General features: G+C 48.8%; 1 protein-coding gene across 1 annotated transcript in view; it reads right to left on the bottom strand.

Moving 5' to 3' along the window:
• Positions 1–15,921, bottom strand: part of SLC25A27 (solute carrier family 25 member 27) — a 22,551-nt gene that overhangs the window by 3,325 nt on the left and 3,305 nt on the right. Inside the window, exons 3-8 of the mRNA XM_015406405.1 lie at positions 14,117–14,201; positions 11,117–11,239; positions 7,951–8,063; positions 5,598–5,682; positions 2,365–2,457; positions 1,887–1,989 (exon numbers count right to left, since the gene is read on the bottom strand). Coding sequence (XP_015261891.1) covers positions 1,887–1,989; positions 2,365–2,457; positions 5,598–5,682; positions 7,951–8,063; positions 11,117–11,239; positions 14,117–14,201 — 602 coding nt within the window. The remainder of the gene's footprint in view (positions 1–1,886; positions 1,990–2,364; positions 2,458–5,597; positions 5,683–7,950; positions 8,064–11,116; positions 11,240–14,116; positions 14,202–15,921) is intronic.

Below are 15,921 nucleotides of genomic sequence, written 5' to 3' on the forward strand. Positions count from 1 at the left end.
CTCATCACAGATGAGCTCAAACGGGGAGATGCCAGCTCAGATCGATCAGGGGGTGAGGGGGCCGGAGGGAGGGAGGGGGAGCTGAGGATCGGGGCAGGGGCCCACAAAACAGCGGGGGGGCAGGTCCCGTGGGCCCCACGTTAGCTACGGGCCTGGCCTATTCAATGACAGACATCTACATTCGGCAGGGCAGGAGCTCCATTCCCACTGCCAGGGACGAGGGTGATCGAGATAATGAAACCTGCATTCGGCAGGCAAGGCTCCGGCATGGGAATCTATGTAATCAGCCAGGAGCAGCCCAGCAACAGCAACAGGTCGGGGAGGCCAATCAATGGCATCTACATTCGGCAGGGCGGGGACTCTGCATTCCCACTGCCAGCCACAAGGCTGGTTAGATTTAAATTGGGGGGGGGAGGGTTATTGGGAAGGATGAGGTCCGGGGCATGGAGAGTAAGTCGGGGGCGTGGTCACGCCCTGCGCCCCTGTCGCTACGGGCCCTATAGGAACCCCAAATAGCTTACATCATTCTCCTCTCCTCCGTTTTATTCCCACAATGACCCTGTGAGGCAGGTTAGGCCTAGAGTGTGTGCCAGCCCAAGGTCACCCAGCACGTGTCCACGGCACAAGTGGGGATTCAGTCCTGGGTCTCTTGGAGAGTAGTCTGATGCTTTCAACCACTGCGCCGCTCTAAAGAAGAACAGGAGGTTAATGTGCTCTAAAGAAGAACAGGAGGCATTCCACACCGCAGGAGAGGAGCCTGGGGGGTTGGGGAGGAGAAAGCAGCCCAATCCTGCGGCACCACACCCAGTTGCCTCTCCATGGATAAGCAGTGAGGCACTTTGCATGCATGCCGGTGCTATGCGGTGACATACAAGCATCGTTCTTACTCCACAGACTAGGGTTCCCAACCCCCCCCCACACACACACACTCTCTGGCCCGGGGCTTCGACGATTTTCGGGGCTTCAGTCCACCACCGACCAGCTGGCCGGCAGGGGAAGCTCCACCCCCAAACAGGGACATCGCTGTGCAATGTCCCTGTCATGACAACGTTGCCCAGAAACGACATCGTAACACTGCTGATGTTGAGGGTGTGCCGCTGTAGTTTTTGTCCAGACTCTATGGTTTTGACGGCAAAAAAACCCCCTAGAGTTTTGCCCAAAAACTAGAGTGGCACTCTCTTGATGTCACCTCCAGGTGATGTCACCATAGCGTGCGGCGCACCTCACACATGTGCCCGAAGTTCCTGCAAAAAGACCAGAGCCTCCCCGCCAGCAGTCGGTAAGGTCCCGGCAACCCTACCACTGACGTTCATTTTGTCAAGAGTATATAATGACAACACTTAGCAGTGAACGCTGGGAGTGCAGATGCCAAGTATGCAAAAGGCATCTTGCAGTTGTGTAACACAGCCAGGGGTCATTTCCTGCAGGAGCGCACAGGAGTGGAGCTCCAGCAGTAAAGAGCCCAGGGGGCGGGCACATGCAACAAGCCCCACCCCCTGCTCCCAGCAGCCCTCAGTCAGAGCAAGAGGCAGCCAGATAAGTTGCAGAGCCCCCTCCCCGGTCCAAAACAGTCCAGTGGCACCTTTAAGACCAAGTTTTATTCAGGTACAAGCTCTCCCTCCTCTGCGAGGGCAGATCTGCACGCTTCCCCCACCCCCCAATAGCTAGCAATCCAAAACAGTCCAGTGGAGCCTGAGCGGTGGGTGTTGCCTTCTGACACACTTCCGGTGATGTCATGGGGTATGGCATATGCAAATGAGTTATGCTAAAGAGTTATGCGAATGAGCTCCTGCACCTCTTTTTCTACGAAATGAGCCCTGAACACAGCAATACAAGCTAATGAGTTGAGTATAGTATGCCAAAACATTTTTTTAAGGGAAGCTTACCATTCGCATCCATGTTGGTACAAAACCTTTGTATAGAGACAGAAACCCTTCACCTTGAATTGCCTGAAACAGGCAGTCAGTGGATGATTTATACAGCAAACCCCTAGAAGGGATTACAAAAAGCAAAGTTTGATGTCATATTTCTTGAAATAATTCTTCAAAATTTGATTCTTTTTCCTAACCACAGACCTAAATAATACATCATTTAGGATTAATTCTGTCCAATAAAGTATCATAAATTTCTCTTAAATTTTGCATAGTAGCTGTTCTGGAGAGGGTGTTCCGTTCTAACAAATGGACACTTGCCAGTAGCACAGAAGATTAAGGATGCAGCCTGTAGACTGGGTTTTGATCTACGGACTGTATCCTTAATCTTCTGTGCTGTTGGCAAGTGTTCATTTGTTAGAATATCTGCTATGCAAAATTTAAGAACCTCTGGTTCTCAACTGTAATTAAAAGCAGGAAATATTTGACATACCTTCCATGTTCATCTCTTGGTTGATTCATTATTCGGGTTTTGATCACATCTGCAGGAGTACCCAAAACAGCCGCTACCACCCCGGAACATCCACTGTTAAACCAACATTTGAACAAAATACACATGTCATAGCCTGCGTGTCCAAAGGAAAGCAAATTCACCTGCCCCCAGGCCTCTGTTTGCCAATGGAAAAAGTCCTAAGGTTTGTTCACTAAAGGGAAATGGGCAGGGCTTTTTTTGTAGAAAAAGACCAGCAGAAACTCATTAGCAAAATAGGCCACACCCAGCAGCAGACATTCATTAGACCCCTGACAGCACAGCTCATTGGCATATTAGGCCACACACCCCATGTCTGCAGAAGTGTGGTCATCCAGACACACCCACCTTTTGCTGCTTATTCTGTTTACCTTGTTTGTTGTCTAAACCCAGGGCCTTTTTTTGTAGCAGGAACTCCTTTGCATGTTAGGCCACACACACCCTAATGTAGCCAATCCTAATGAGTTTTTGCTGTTGGGTGTGGCCTATTATACTAATGAGTTCCTGCTGGGCGTGGCCAACTTGGGAGCCAGCCGGAACTCTGTTCCTGTGCGTTCCTGCCCAAAAATAGCAGGAAATAGCCTGGAAATGGGCACAAATTTTCATATACAGTTGTGCATTACCCATGTGCATTTTTCTAAAAAAATAAGGCTACCGTAATTTGCTTTCAATTAGATAAATACAAATCTAGACTGCAGCCTTGCAAATACCGTCTCAAAGGGTGACTGCTGACTCCCCATTCTGCCCACTTCACTGCTTTTCCTCTCCCCTGTTTTTCCCCTCGTCTCCCAAGTGTCCATGTGTGCTACTGTAGCACAGCAGTCTTTTCTCCCTGGCCACCGAAATGCATCACTACAGAATGGCACAATGTTACCAACCTCCAGGTGGGGCCTGGAGACCTCCTGGAATGACAGATCAGCCCTAGTTTACAGAGATCAGCCCTCCCTGGAGAAAATGGCTGCTCTGTGGCATGATTCCCTGCTGAGGTCCTGCCCCAGGCTCCACCCCGAAATCTCCTGGAATTTCCCAACTTGGAGTTGGCAGTCTTACAATGGCGGCAGCTGCCACTTGCCCCCCTCCTTCCCACTTAAGCCAGGACAGAGTGAAGAGGAGAGCCTGGCAGCGATCATAAAACCTCTGCACCTCGGGAAGAGGAGGTGCAACCAGGACTCCCTCCTTACAAGGCTGCTCAGCAGGTGACATTTTCAGAACATTTAGCCTGCCAAGATAAATATCTGTCTTCTTGACCAAATGAGGGCTTGTGCCGCTCTGTTTAGGGAACTCTGGAGCATTCCGCTTGCCCAAGAAACTTTCATCTGATCAGCTGTTCCCGTGGCAGGAGCCTGCTTGGGCCAGAGGAAGGCTTGGCTGAATAGAACGGTACTTTTTTTAGATTCAGGCGGGTAGCCACGTTGGTCTGAAGCAGCAGGACAAAGAGTGGCGCCTTCAAGACCAACAAAGTTTTATTCAGGGTGTGAGCTTTCGTGTGCAAGCACACTTCTTCAGATACAGGGAAACGGAATTTCCTCAATTAGCCCTTCCTGGCAACTAACCCCTATATGTAATGGTTGAGGAAATTCTGTATCACTGTATCTGAAGAAGTGTGTTTGCACATAAAAATTAACACCTTCAATAAAACTCTGTTGGTCTTCAAGGTGCCACTGAACTCCAACTTTGTCCTGGTATTTTTTTTTTAGCATCTTTACATGCATTGCCTGGTTCATAAGGTGCACATGGATTGTTTATAACAGTGTGGTTAGAGGCGCCATTGATCAATCCTCTTTTTTTTGGACTGGTTATTCCTACTAATGAATGAATAAGTTCCAACTTAAAATAAGGGCTTGGTAACAGAACGCCGCAGCTACCAGAGATGCAATCCACTAACTTCAAGACAGCATAACGAATCAGTGGGATATCTAAGAGTAAGTAGGGTAATGTAGCTTCAGAGGGAGGCTGTGTTGGTCTGCAATAGTAGAAGAGCTAAATTCAAGCCCACTACCACCTTAAGAGACCAACATGAGTTTCAGGGTAGAAGCTATTGAGAGTAAAATGTACTCCCAGGGCTAGTCAGGGCTCTTTTTGTAGAAAAAGCCCAGCAGGAACTCATTAATTAGCATAATAGGCCACACCCAACAGCAGGAACTCTTTAGCATACTGGGCCACACCCCTGACAGCACAGCTCATTAGCACATTAGGCCGCACCCCCACGTTACCAGAAGTGTGCTCATCCAGCCACACCCACCTTTTGCTTCTTATTCTGTTTACCTTGTTTGTTGTCAAAACCCAGGGCCTTTTTTTGTAGCAGGAGCTCCTTTGCATGTTAGGCCACACACCCCTGATGTAGCCAATCCAAATGAGTGTCTGCTGTTGGGTGTGGCCTATTATGGTAATGAGTTCCTGCTGGGTGTGGCCAACTTGGGAGCCAGCCGGAACTCCGTTCCTGTGCGTTCCTGGGCAAAAATAGCCCTGGATGAGATGTTACCATAAAAAACAGTGACAGCTAGAACTAGCAAGCTTGTGTTTAGCTCCTTCCTGTCGCTTCCACAATGTCTATTCAAATTTTCACAGTGTTGTGATATCATGATCAACCAGTTTCCTTTATCTCTGCCAGCAGCAGCCAACTCAGTGAAGTGGGGAGGAGGAGGAGGAGATTGGATTTATAGCCTGCCCATCACTACCAGAAGGAGTCTCAGAGCAGCTGACAATCTCCTTTCCCTTCCCCTCCCCACAACAGACGCCCTGTGAGGTAGGTGGGGCTGAGAGAGCTCTTTCCAGGACTGCCCTTGAGAGAACTTGTGACTGACCCAATGTCACACCAGCAGCTGCATGTGGAGGAGTGGGGAATCAAACCCGGTTCTCTCAGATTAGAGTCCACACTCCTAACCACTACACCAAACTGGCTCTAACCACTGTAACCACGACACCAAACTGACAGAACACTGTGACATCACACTATGGGCTACTTCTACCATGTTATGTAGGAGAATCATCCTTAACGTTATTTTTGACAGCAACTGCAGATTTACACATCTACTTTGGCCCCAACCCCGTTTTAATTGAGACACCTGCATTCAACAGTACAATACTGTATGTTAAATCGCAGTATTGAAAGCCGAAACAACCGTTCCTTGGGTTAAAGAGACGTTTACACCAAAAGCTGAGGATGAGACCAAAAGGGGAAGGAAGGAATACGAGACCTTGCAATGCTGTGGGTGATGCTGTTGTCCTGAAGTGATGTGTTCAGAAGTAAAAAGTGCTTAACGGAGTCGTAAGTTGTCAGATCTGTGGCAAAAAAAGAGGATTTTTCTTGGATTTTTTTTTAAAAAATAGGTGCTATGCATTTGTGGTTTGTGCTAAAAGCACACTGCAGAGCAGACCGTGGGGACCGTCCCCTTCCCTCCATTACCAGCTTCTGCACTCAGAACCCATATTGTTTCCCCCATTCTGTTACATTTTTATTCTACCCTTCATGCGTGGAACGATTACATGGTTCTCTCTTCCCCCATTTTAATCCTGCCATCAACCTTGTGAGGAACGTTAGGCTGAGAGAGACAGAGAGATGAGCTCAAGGTCACTCAGCTTTATGGCTGAGCAGAGAATTTGAACCTGGGCCTTTATGTCCCCCACCTGTCCACCGTGATCCCTTCAGGCAGAGGTTCTCTGAGAGTACGTGCCACGAGAAGGAACTGCGAGGACAAAGTAGAAGGTTACTCATGCCGGGAGCAGCTTCCAAGACTGAAGGCCTATTTGCACCCAGCTAGGGACCTTGGGAGGAGCTGCGGTGGCTCAAGTGGTTAAGACGCTGAACTGCAGGCTGTGGAAGGTCGGGAGTTCAGCAGTTCGAGACCCGAGTGTGCCGCATGACGGAGTGAGCTCCCGTCTCTAGTTCCAGCTCCTGCCAACCTAGCAGTTCGAAAGCAAGAAATTGCAAGTAGATAGATAGGGACCACTTCGGTGGGAAGGTAACAGTGTTCCGTGCGCCTTGGTGTTTAGTCATGCCGGCCACATGACCACGGAAACGTCTTCGGACAGCGCTGGCTCTTCGGCTTTGAAACGGAGATGAGCACCGCAACCCGAGAGTCGGACTCGACTGGCTTTTGAGCAAGGGAACCTTTACCTTTAGGGACCTTGGGACAGCTCCAGCTAGCCGCAGGCTGGTCTGAGAGAAATTTGGGGATCTTTCTAGCTTACGGACAGCTAGAAAGAAAGACGTGTGTACCCTAAAGTTTATCACTTTAGTACAATCTAATTCTGCCCTTTCTCCCAAGGAGCTCAGGGTGGCATACATCAATTCCTCTTCCTCTGTTTTACCCTCACAACAACAACAACAACAAGCCGGGCTGAGAGAGAAAACGATTGGTCCAAGGTCACCTCATGGAAGAATGGGAATTTGAACCCGAGTCTCCCAGGTCTTAGTCTAACACTTTAACCATCATGCTGCTGCTGCTGTTTTCAGTAGGCCAGCTTTAACATTTAAAAGGGGTTGCTGTATCCATGGATTAGATGCAGGCGTCTCTTGCTGTTAACAGCACTGTGCCTGAATTAGCAGTATTCCTCTCCCACTGTGCGAATGTGCACTGAAACACGGCAAAGGAATGAGTGCCGCTTTGCTGTACGGCGGTGTGTGCCCCTTTGTCCTTCAGAACACATCAACAGTTCCCTTCCCACCAGGGGTCATTTCATAGAAAAAGAGGTGCAGGAGCTCATTAGCATAACTCATTAGCATAACTTATCTGCATACACCACACCCCCTGACATCGCCAGATGTGTGTCAGAAGGCAACACCCACTGCTCAGGCTCCACTGGACTCTTTTGGATTGCTAGCTATTTTTTTTTGGGGGGGGGACGTGCAGATCTGCTATCACAGAGGAGGGAGAGCTTGTACCTGAATAAACCTTGGCCTTAAAAGTGCCACTGGACTATTTTGGATTGATATGGGGGGGGGGGGCTCGCAACTTACCTGGCTGCTTCTTGCTCTACCTGGCTGCTTCTTGCTCTTTGTGGCCCGTGGCTGCTGGGAGCAGGGGGTGGGGCTTGTTGCATGTGCCCGTCCCCTGGGCTCTTTACTGCCGGAGCTCTGCTCCTGTGCGCTCCTGCAGGAAATGACCCCTGCTTCTCACACTATTTAATTTTATTTATTTGAAAAAAATTTATGCCGCCTTTCCAGCCAATTCAGGGTCCCCAGGGCAGCGAACCTTAAAACACTGCAAACATTAAGAAGCACTTAAAATACAAACAAATATAAAATATGCAGAATAAATAAAACACTAGCAGAATACTAAAAAGGGGAAGTGCTATGTGGAACTAGATCGAGATGGGTAGCAGCCGCGTTGGTCTGTCTGTCGCAGCAGAAAAGAGCAAGAGTCCGGCAGCACCTGAAAGACTAACAAAATATGTGCCACGGAATGAGCTTTCATGAGTCACATATCTGAAGAAGTGAGCAGTGACTCCGGAAAGACTCCACACATTTTGTTAGTCTTTCAGGTGCCGCCGGACTCTTGCTCTTTTCTACTATGTAGGAACTGTTAGGCTAGAGATGAGTAAGGTTACCTCCCATGTTTACTAGCGCAGCCCGCTGGACGTTGGGCACCCAACCTGCCCAAAGGCCTCGTACTCCTCCATCAGACACGATCTTCACAAACGCATGGTGGACTCCGCGATATCTAGGATTGGAATCAAAACAATTGCACCTTACTGATGCTTCTGTCCTAAAAACGCCGGCCATAGTCCAGCAGCACAAGCCACGCGTACAGCCAGAGCTTCCCTGTTGTCAGCATGGAAAAATCCATTTGGTTCTGCTGGTTTGTGTTCATACAGTCCTCTTATCCAGAGGGGTCCTGCCGTGAGGCGCCTACAGTATATCAAGTTGGACCTGACATCTTGCATAAAATGAATTTCAAACCTTTTCTCGGTGTAGCTTTCTATGAACCTCTGTGACTTTTGCTGAGACGACAGTGACGGAGCACCAGGCTGTCTTTTTGCATTCCATGAAATAACCGCGAGTCATTGTAAACATTTGAAAGCACCCCTCAGTATTGAGAGAAGCTCTTTTTTTGTCTTGACTGAATGGATTTTTACAACAAAAAAGACACACACCCTCCAGATGATCCCAACTGTGTTTGCCCCTGCAGGATGTCACCTAGAGTATTCAGTTTTGGGCACCACAATTTAAGGAGGATATAGACAACCTGGAACGTGTCCAGAGGAGGGCAACGAAGATGGTGAGGGGTCTGGAGAGCAAGTCCTGTGAGGAAAGGCTGAAGGAGCTGGGAATGTCCAGAGGAGGGCAACGAAGATGGTGCGGGGTCTGGAGACCAAGTCCTGTGAGGAAAGGCTGAAGGAGCTGGGAATGTCCAGAGGAGGGCAACGAAGATGGTGAGGGGTCTGGAGACCAAGTCCTGTGAGGAAAGGCTGAAGGAGCTGGGAATGTCCAGAGGAGGGCAACGAAGATGGTGAGGGGTCTGGAGACCAAGTCCTGTGAGGAAAGGCTGAAGGAGCTGGGAATGTCCAGAGGAGGGCAACGGAGATGGTGAGGGGTCTGGAGACCAAGTCCTGTGAGGAAAGGCCAAAGGAGCTGGGAATGTTTAGCCTGGAGAGGAGATGACTGAGAGATATTATAACCATCTTCAAGTACTTGGAGGGCTGTTATATAGAGGATGGTGCGGAGTTGTTTTCTGTTGCCCCAGAAGGTTGGACCAGAACCAATGGGTTGAAATTAAATCAGAAGAGGTTTCAACTAAACATTAGGAAGAACTTCCTGACAGAGCAGTTCCTCAGTGGAATAGGCTTCCTCAGTAGGTGGTGGGCTCTCCTTCTTTGGAGCTTTCCAAGCAGAGGCTAGATGGCCATCTGACAGCAATATAGATCATGTGAACTTAGGCAGATCAGGAGAGGGAAGGCAGGGAGGTGTCAGACTTCCCCACAGCATCAACGAAGTACACACTTGTAGAAAGGTTTTACTTTATTTGAAGCTATAGGTGCATAGACAGGATCACTGTTCGGAATGAGGGGGGAGCAAAGAGCATGGCATGTTATAGTATATTCAAACCACTGAGGCCCAATTGCAGGAGTTCCCGCACGCCCCATCGGGCCTGGGAGCAAACGCTTCTAGGCAGCATATGTTATCTCCTTCCCACGGTGTTCCATGAGATCACCCAAGCAACTATCCAGCAGCAGCAACCACCTGTGGCCTTGAGAGATATAGACGTTTCGGCAGCTAAGCAATTAAGCGCATCAACAGGTCTACATATGAAAGCGAAAGCAATCAAGCGCACACATAGAAAAGAAAGAAAAACAATTGGCAGCTTGCTGACAGGAGGGTTGCCTCAGTGCTGAGTTCTTGTGGCCCTTTCTGTCACACCCAGGGAAATGCCGATTGCCATTTTGGGGTCAGGAAGCAATTTTTCTCCAGGCCAGTTTGGCCGGGGATCCTGGAAGGTTTTTGCCATCTTCTGGGCATGGAACAGGGATCACTGGGTGTGTGTGTGAGGGGTATTTGTGAACTTCCTGCACTGTTCAGGGGGTTGGACTAGATGACCCTGGAGGTCCCTTCCAAACCTATGGTTCTCTGACGTGATGGTGTGAGAAGGAGGCATGAGTTGCTGGACTTTTGCTCTCGTCTTGCTAGATTTTCCCACTGCTTTGGGGATCGTCTGTGGATGCAGCTACAGGAACCCAAAAGTTGGCAAGAGGGAATGAGAAAGAGATGCGTTGCATCGACAGTGTGCCAGAAGAGTAGGGTTGCCAAGTCCGATTGGCGCTGGAGTGGGGGACTCCAGTGCTGCTCTGGGAGTGCGCGTATGCGCGCAAAGTGCGCGCGCTCCACAACCCCATCGCCCAGAAGTGACGCGACTACGCTGGGGGCGGGGCCACGTCCATCCAAGAGAAAACCATAGTTTTCCCTTGGATGACCGTGGGCCCGCCCCCAATGCGCCCGACGCGATCGCGTCACCTCTGGGTGACGTGCACGTTGCGTGCTTTGGGGGTGGGGTTCCCCCCGGGGCCCGATCTGCCGGCGGCGGGTAACGGGCCTCTGGGGCGGGGGTTTCCCCGCCCCCTGGGGGGACTTGGCAAGCCTACAGCAGAGTTAAGATAAGGAACTACTCAGACGCCACGTCCACGCCTGTGGATTCCTGACGTATCAGAAACCAATGTTATCTGCAACCAAACAGGATAGAAGCATGTCCCAGGCATACAAGGGACCCATAGATCTGTGTACATGTATAATCACAATGCCAAGGGAGTGCCTTATGAACACACATGAAGCTGTCTTGTATTCCATCCGAATCAAGGTCAGTATTGTCCATGCAGACTGGCGATGGCTCTCAGAGGTCTCAAGACGAAGTCTCCCACATCACCTAACGCTTGGTCCTTTTTGCTAGAGAAGCCGGGGATTGAACCTGGGACCTCCTGCACACAAAGCAGAGGCTCTTCCACCGAGCCACCGTCCGACTCCATGAAAAGACCTCCGCCTGACAACAGGAACCCAAAGTTCCCGGAATTATCTGATGTGTGCTGATGGGCAAGCCATAAAGCAAGGCTTAGGTGTCGAGCTGCCACCATCTCCTTTCCTTTTTCTTGAACAGCCATGAAAAGGAAAATCCACACAAATCTTTAGCACCTGTCAAAGCGGTTCTTAAAGCTGGAGAGACATAGGTGCTGTTTGGATGCCAGCGTTGTCCCTGGAAGAAAACAAGGAAGGGGCTGAAAGCCTTACCGCAGGGGCTTCCCTTCCAGCTTTCTCCTTCCTTCCATCTGCATCTGCACTTTCACCAGGTCTGTTGGGCTGGCAAAGAACTGGCCGATGGCACCAGCCGTCATGCCGCCCACGACAGCTTTCCTATCAATCAGTAAACGAACAAAAAGCCTCTGTCAGGAATCTGAGATCGTGGTTCTAAGTAGACATACACAGACTTTAAGAAGAACAGGATTTGCTTCCAAAAAACAAACCTGTTTCATTTTTCTAAAATGGAACTCTAAAACCAGAGTCTTGTGGCACCTTAAAGATCGGCTGATTTATTATAACGCAAACTTTATTTCCTCAGATGGTATAACCTGTGGGAAATGTTATGTTACACACAGGTTCGAATCCCCACTTCGCCATGGCAGCTTGCTGGGTGAACTTGGGCCAGTCACACACACTCGACTTAACCTGCCTCACAGGAGCAGGGTTGTTGGGAGGATAAAATGGACATGAGAATGATGTGAGCTGCTTGGGGAAGAAGACGAGGAGGAGATTGGATTTATCCCCGCCATTCACTTGGCGTCTCAGAGCAGCTTACAATCTCTTTTCCTTCCTCTCCACACAACGGACACCCTGTGAGGTAGCTGGGGCTGAGAGAGCACTGAGAGAACTGCTCTTGAGAGAACGGCTCTGAGAGATCTGTGACTGACCCAAGGTCACCCAGGTGGCTGCATGTGGAGGAGTGGGGAATCAAACTTAGTTCTCCAGTGAAAGGTGGGGTAAAAGGTAAAGGTAAAGGTTCCCTTGCTTGAAAGCCAGTCGAGTCTGACTCTAGGGTTGCGGTGCTCATCTCCGTTTCAAAGCCGAAGAGCCAGCGCTGTCCAAAGACGTTTCCGTGGTCATGTGGCCGGCATGACTAAACACCAAGGCGCACGGAACGCTGTTACCTTCCCACCGAAGTGGTCCCTATTTATCTACTTGCAATTTCTTGCTTTCAAACTGCTAGGTTGGCAGGAGCTGGAAATAGAGATGGGAGCTCACTCCGTCATGCGGCACACGGGTCTCAAACTGCTGAACTACTGACCTTCCACAGCCTGCAGTTCAGCGTCTTAACCACTTGAGCCACCGCAGCTCCGAAAGGTGGGGTACAACTTACCTAAACCAATAAGTAAACAATAAGCACCTTAGCCCTTAAGGAGCCACAAGTTTCTAGTGTTTTTGTTGCAACAGACAAGCAAATCCTGGATGAAGTCAGTGTACTCCCACTGTAATCACAAAAAAAGAGATGGCACTTCCTTTATTCTGATACAGAGCTCTATTGCTGTTGACTGGATGTTACATTAGAATACCTCATCGTCTCTGGTTATGTCCTTAAGTCCATTGCAGTCAAAGTGCATGCTGACTTTAAGGAGCACGGCCGAGGAGGGGAGTGTCTGTCAGCAGAATACTCAGCCCTGCGATTTGGATGGGGGGGCATGCCGATGGTGACACTTCAGACAGCCACCCCTTGAACACGCATTAAAGTGATGCTCCTAGAGACGCTAAGCAAACCTTTGCGTGAACTTTGCATGAACCCAGGCATATCCTATCCGTGAGAACCAAAATAAGGGAACACCACTAGGCAAAAACAACTTACAAGCAAATAAGCAAGTATATAATGATCAAATAAGCATAACAATAAGTGTAATGTAAATCAAATAAGCATAACAACAAGTATGATATAATGAAATGTAAATCAAATAAGCATAACAACAAGTATGATATAAATCAATAGGCCAAAGTGCAAAGATAATAGAAACAGTCAGAGTCTTCTCTAGCATAGAGGCAATATCAAAGTCCAAATTGGAATGCCAATCATCAAATTTTCTGAGCCATCAAAAGCTTCTGAGCCATCAAAAGCCGACGCGTAATCCGGATGCCTGAAGCCGCGTTTCGAATTGTTCTTATTCAAATATGGCTGTAATGGGACTGAATACAAATTCAAAGCATATACAAATAAGAATGCATGCAAAATATAATTATACAACAAGTGAGAATGCATACAGAATATAAATATTTGAAAAATTAGGAGCTGAGCATCAGAGTAGGAACTGGGAGAGATCTAGGTTCAAATCCCTACTGTGCCCTGGTAGGTCGCTGGGTGACCTTGGGCCAGTCACAGACTCTCAGCCTAATCTATCTCATGGGGGTAGATTCAGGTGGAGTCGCTGTGTTGGCCTGAAGCAACAGAGCAACGTTTGAGTCCAGTGGCACCATTAATACCCACAAAGCTTAATTCTGGGCATTTATCTGAATAAGTGTGCATACATCTATCTGGAGAAGTGTACATGCACACGACAGCTTGTACCCAGAATTAAACTTCGTTGGTCTTAAAGGTGCTACTGGACTCAAACGCTGTTCCTTCTCGTGGGTTTTTTCTGAGGATAAAATGGAGGAGGGGAGAAAGATGTAAACTGCTTTGGGTTCCCATTGGGGAGAAAATTGTGGTATAAACAGGGCTTTTTTCGTAGAAAAAGCCCAGCAGGAACTCATTAGCATACTAGGCCACACCCCTGATAGTACATCTCATTAGCATATTAGGCCGCACCCCCATGTTACCAGATACCAGACGTGTGCTCATCCAGCCACACCCACCTTTTGCTTCTTATTCTGTTTACCTTGTTTGTTGTCAAAACCCAGGGCCTTTTTTTGTAGCAGGAACTCCTCTGCATGTTAGGCCACACACCCCGAATGTAGCCAATCCTAATGAATTTCTGCTGTTGGGTGTGGTCTATTATGCTAATGAATCCCTGCTGGGCGTGGCCAACTCGGGAGCCAGCCGGAACTCCGTTCCTGTGCGTTCCTGCCCAAAAATAGTCCTGGGTATAAATAATCAAATGGGACTGGCTTTTGGCTTCCAAGCCGTATAGTGGGGAAAGGATGGGCAGCCCTTTGCTTTCCCTGGTACAGTGGCCTGGGGGTGGGGGCGATTTTTTTTTCTTTATTCTTTGCTATAACAAATTAGTGTCAGGAAGCAAACACGGGCAGTATTACCATAGAGGAAAGCTCCCGTCCGCAGCTCGGCCAAGCACAGAATCGCGAAGATGTTCATACGCAACCATGCGCACTCCACTGTACACTGCAGGGCCAAGAATATGTAAGAATGTTTTAGGATGGGGGGTCTCTTTCAAGTAGCACCTTCATGTTATAGTATAATAAGCATATGGACAGCCGTTGAAAGAGGAACGGAAGAGGCCGGTGGTTCGACGTTCTGTCTTCCCTATTTATTCCAGTGGCTTTCAAACTTCCTGCCTTTCACAGAGCCCTTTTTATGGCCAATTTATATAAAAGAGAACAGACTCCTTCTGTGTGCGCTCTTCTGCCCCTGTATTTGCATGTGTGAGGAGAGAGAGGGGGCACCTCTGTGATAGACAACTGCCGCAGAATCCCGGCCAACTGTGAAGAATTCTGCCACACACTGGAAGGCGCTCGCTCAATTTGTCTGCGGCCATGCTTTGTGAGGCTCACGGCTGCCCTGCTTGAATCAACAGTGCCCTAGAAAATTCTCAACAGGTCCCCCATAGTTGTTGCACAGTATTTGTGACTGGTTTTTTCCCCGACCAAAGCAAAACATACCTTCGGTTTTCTCTTGGTATGTTGGCCAAAGCAATGTTTTTAAAAATCCGCACAGCCAATTAAATCTCCAATGGCCAATCGGAAGCCTTGCTGGGCAGAACTCCCACCTGGCTGTACCCGGCCTGCTTTCTAGGAACATTTGGCGGGTTCCCAGAAAGGAGTTGGTGGGCACCACATTAGGGACCCCTGTTCTAGGATACGGACTTGTGGTGAGTGGATGCATGCCTGTTTTTTAAAAAAATCCTAATGTCGGGGAAATCGGGGAGCAAAAATTGAGTATGGTTACACATCACAGCCAGTTTGGTGTAGTGGTTAAGTGCATGGACTCTAATCTGGGAGAACCAGGTTTGATTCCCCACTCCTCCACTTGCACCTGGCTGGATGGCCTTGGGCAAGTCGTAGTTCTGACAAGAGCTGTCCTTGAAAAAGAGCAGTTTCTGTCAAGAGCTCTCTCAGCCCCACCTCCCTCACAGGGTGTCTCTTGTGGGGAGGGGAAGGGAAAGGAGTTTGTAAGCCGCTCTGAGACTCCTTTGGGTAGTGAAGGGCAGGGTATAAATCCAATCTCCTCCTCCTCTCCACAGCAATGCTCCCTCTAAGCTGTGAAGTCCTGTGAGCAAAACTTCTACTTTCTGAGCGACCGGCATTAAAGCTGTGAGCAGGTGATTTGGCTGCTGCATAAATTACTTTGCTCTGGAGCCATCCCTCCTGAGCTGAGACAAAAATGTGTGAGCCAGAGGCTAAAAAACTGTGAGCCAGCTCGCACTAACTCAGCTTAGAGGGAACACTGCATCACAGAACTTCTTATAGGGTTAGGTGCCTTGCTAAAGGTTCGGCTTCCAAGGAACCCAAGGTTGAATTTCATTCAGTAATTTAAACTCTCACTGGCAGAAATAAGTTAACTGAATAAAGTTATCGTTCAGATCTGTCCTTGCAGAGGAGGGAGAGCTTGTACCTGAATAAAGATAACTTTATTCAGTTAACCTGAATAAAGATAAATAAACATAAAGGCAGATTACAAGGGAACTCTTCCAGTGCCTCTCTCTGTAAATACCTACTGAAAGGGGGAGACAGAGAGAGAGAGAGAGAGACAAAGACCGATTTCACACAAGAGCTGCGCTTCGGTCACACCTCCCTTTGCCCCGCTTCTATTGGTCAATTTCCCACTCGAAGCCGCACGGCCGCATTTTGACCCACGGCTTTGCCCGATTTTCCCCACGGTTTCG

The sequence above is a fragment of the Gekko japonicus genome, unplaced genomic scaffold, assembly GCF_001447785.1.
Source record: "Gekko japonicus isolate JY-2015 unplaced genomic scaffold, Gekko_japonicus_V1.1 scaffold2988, whole genome shotgun sequence".
NCBI lineage: Eukaryota > Metazoa > Chordata > Lepidosauria > Squamata > Gekkonidae > Gekko > Gekko japonicus.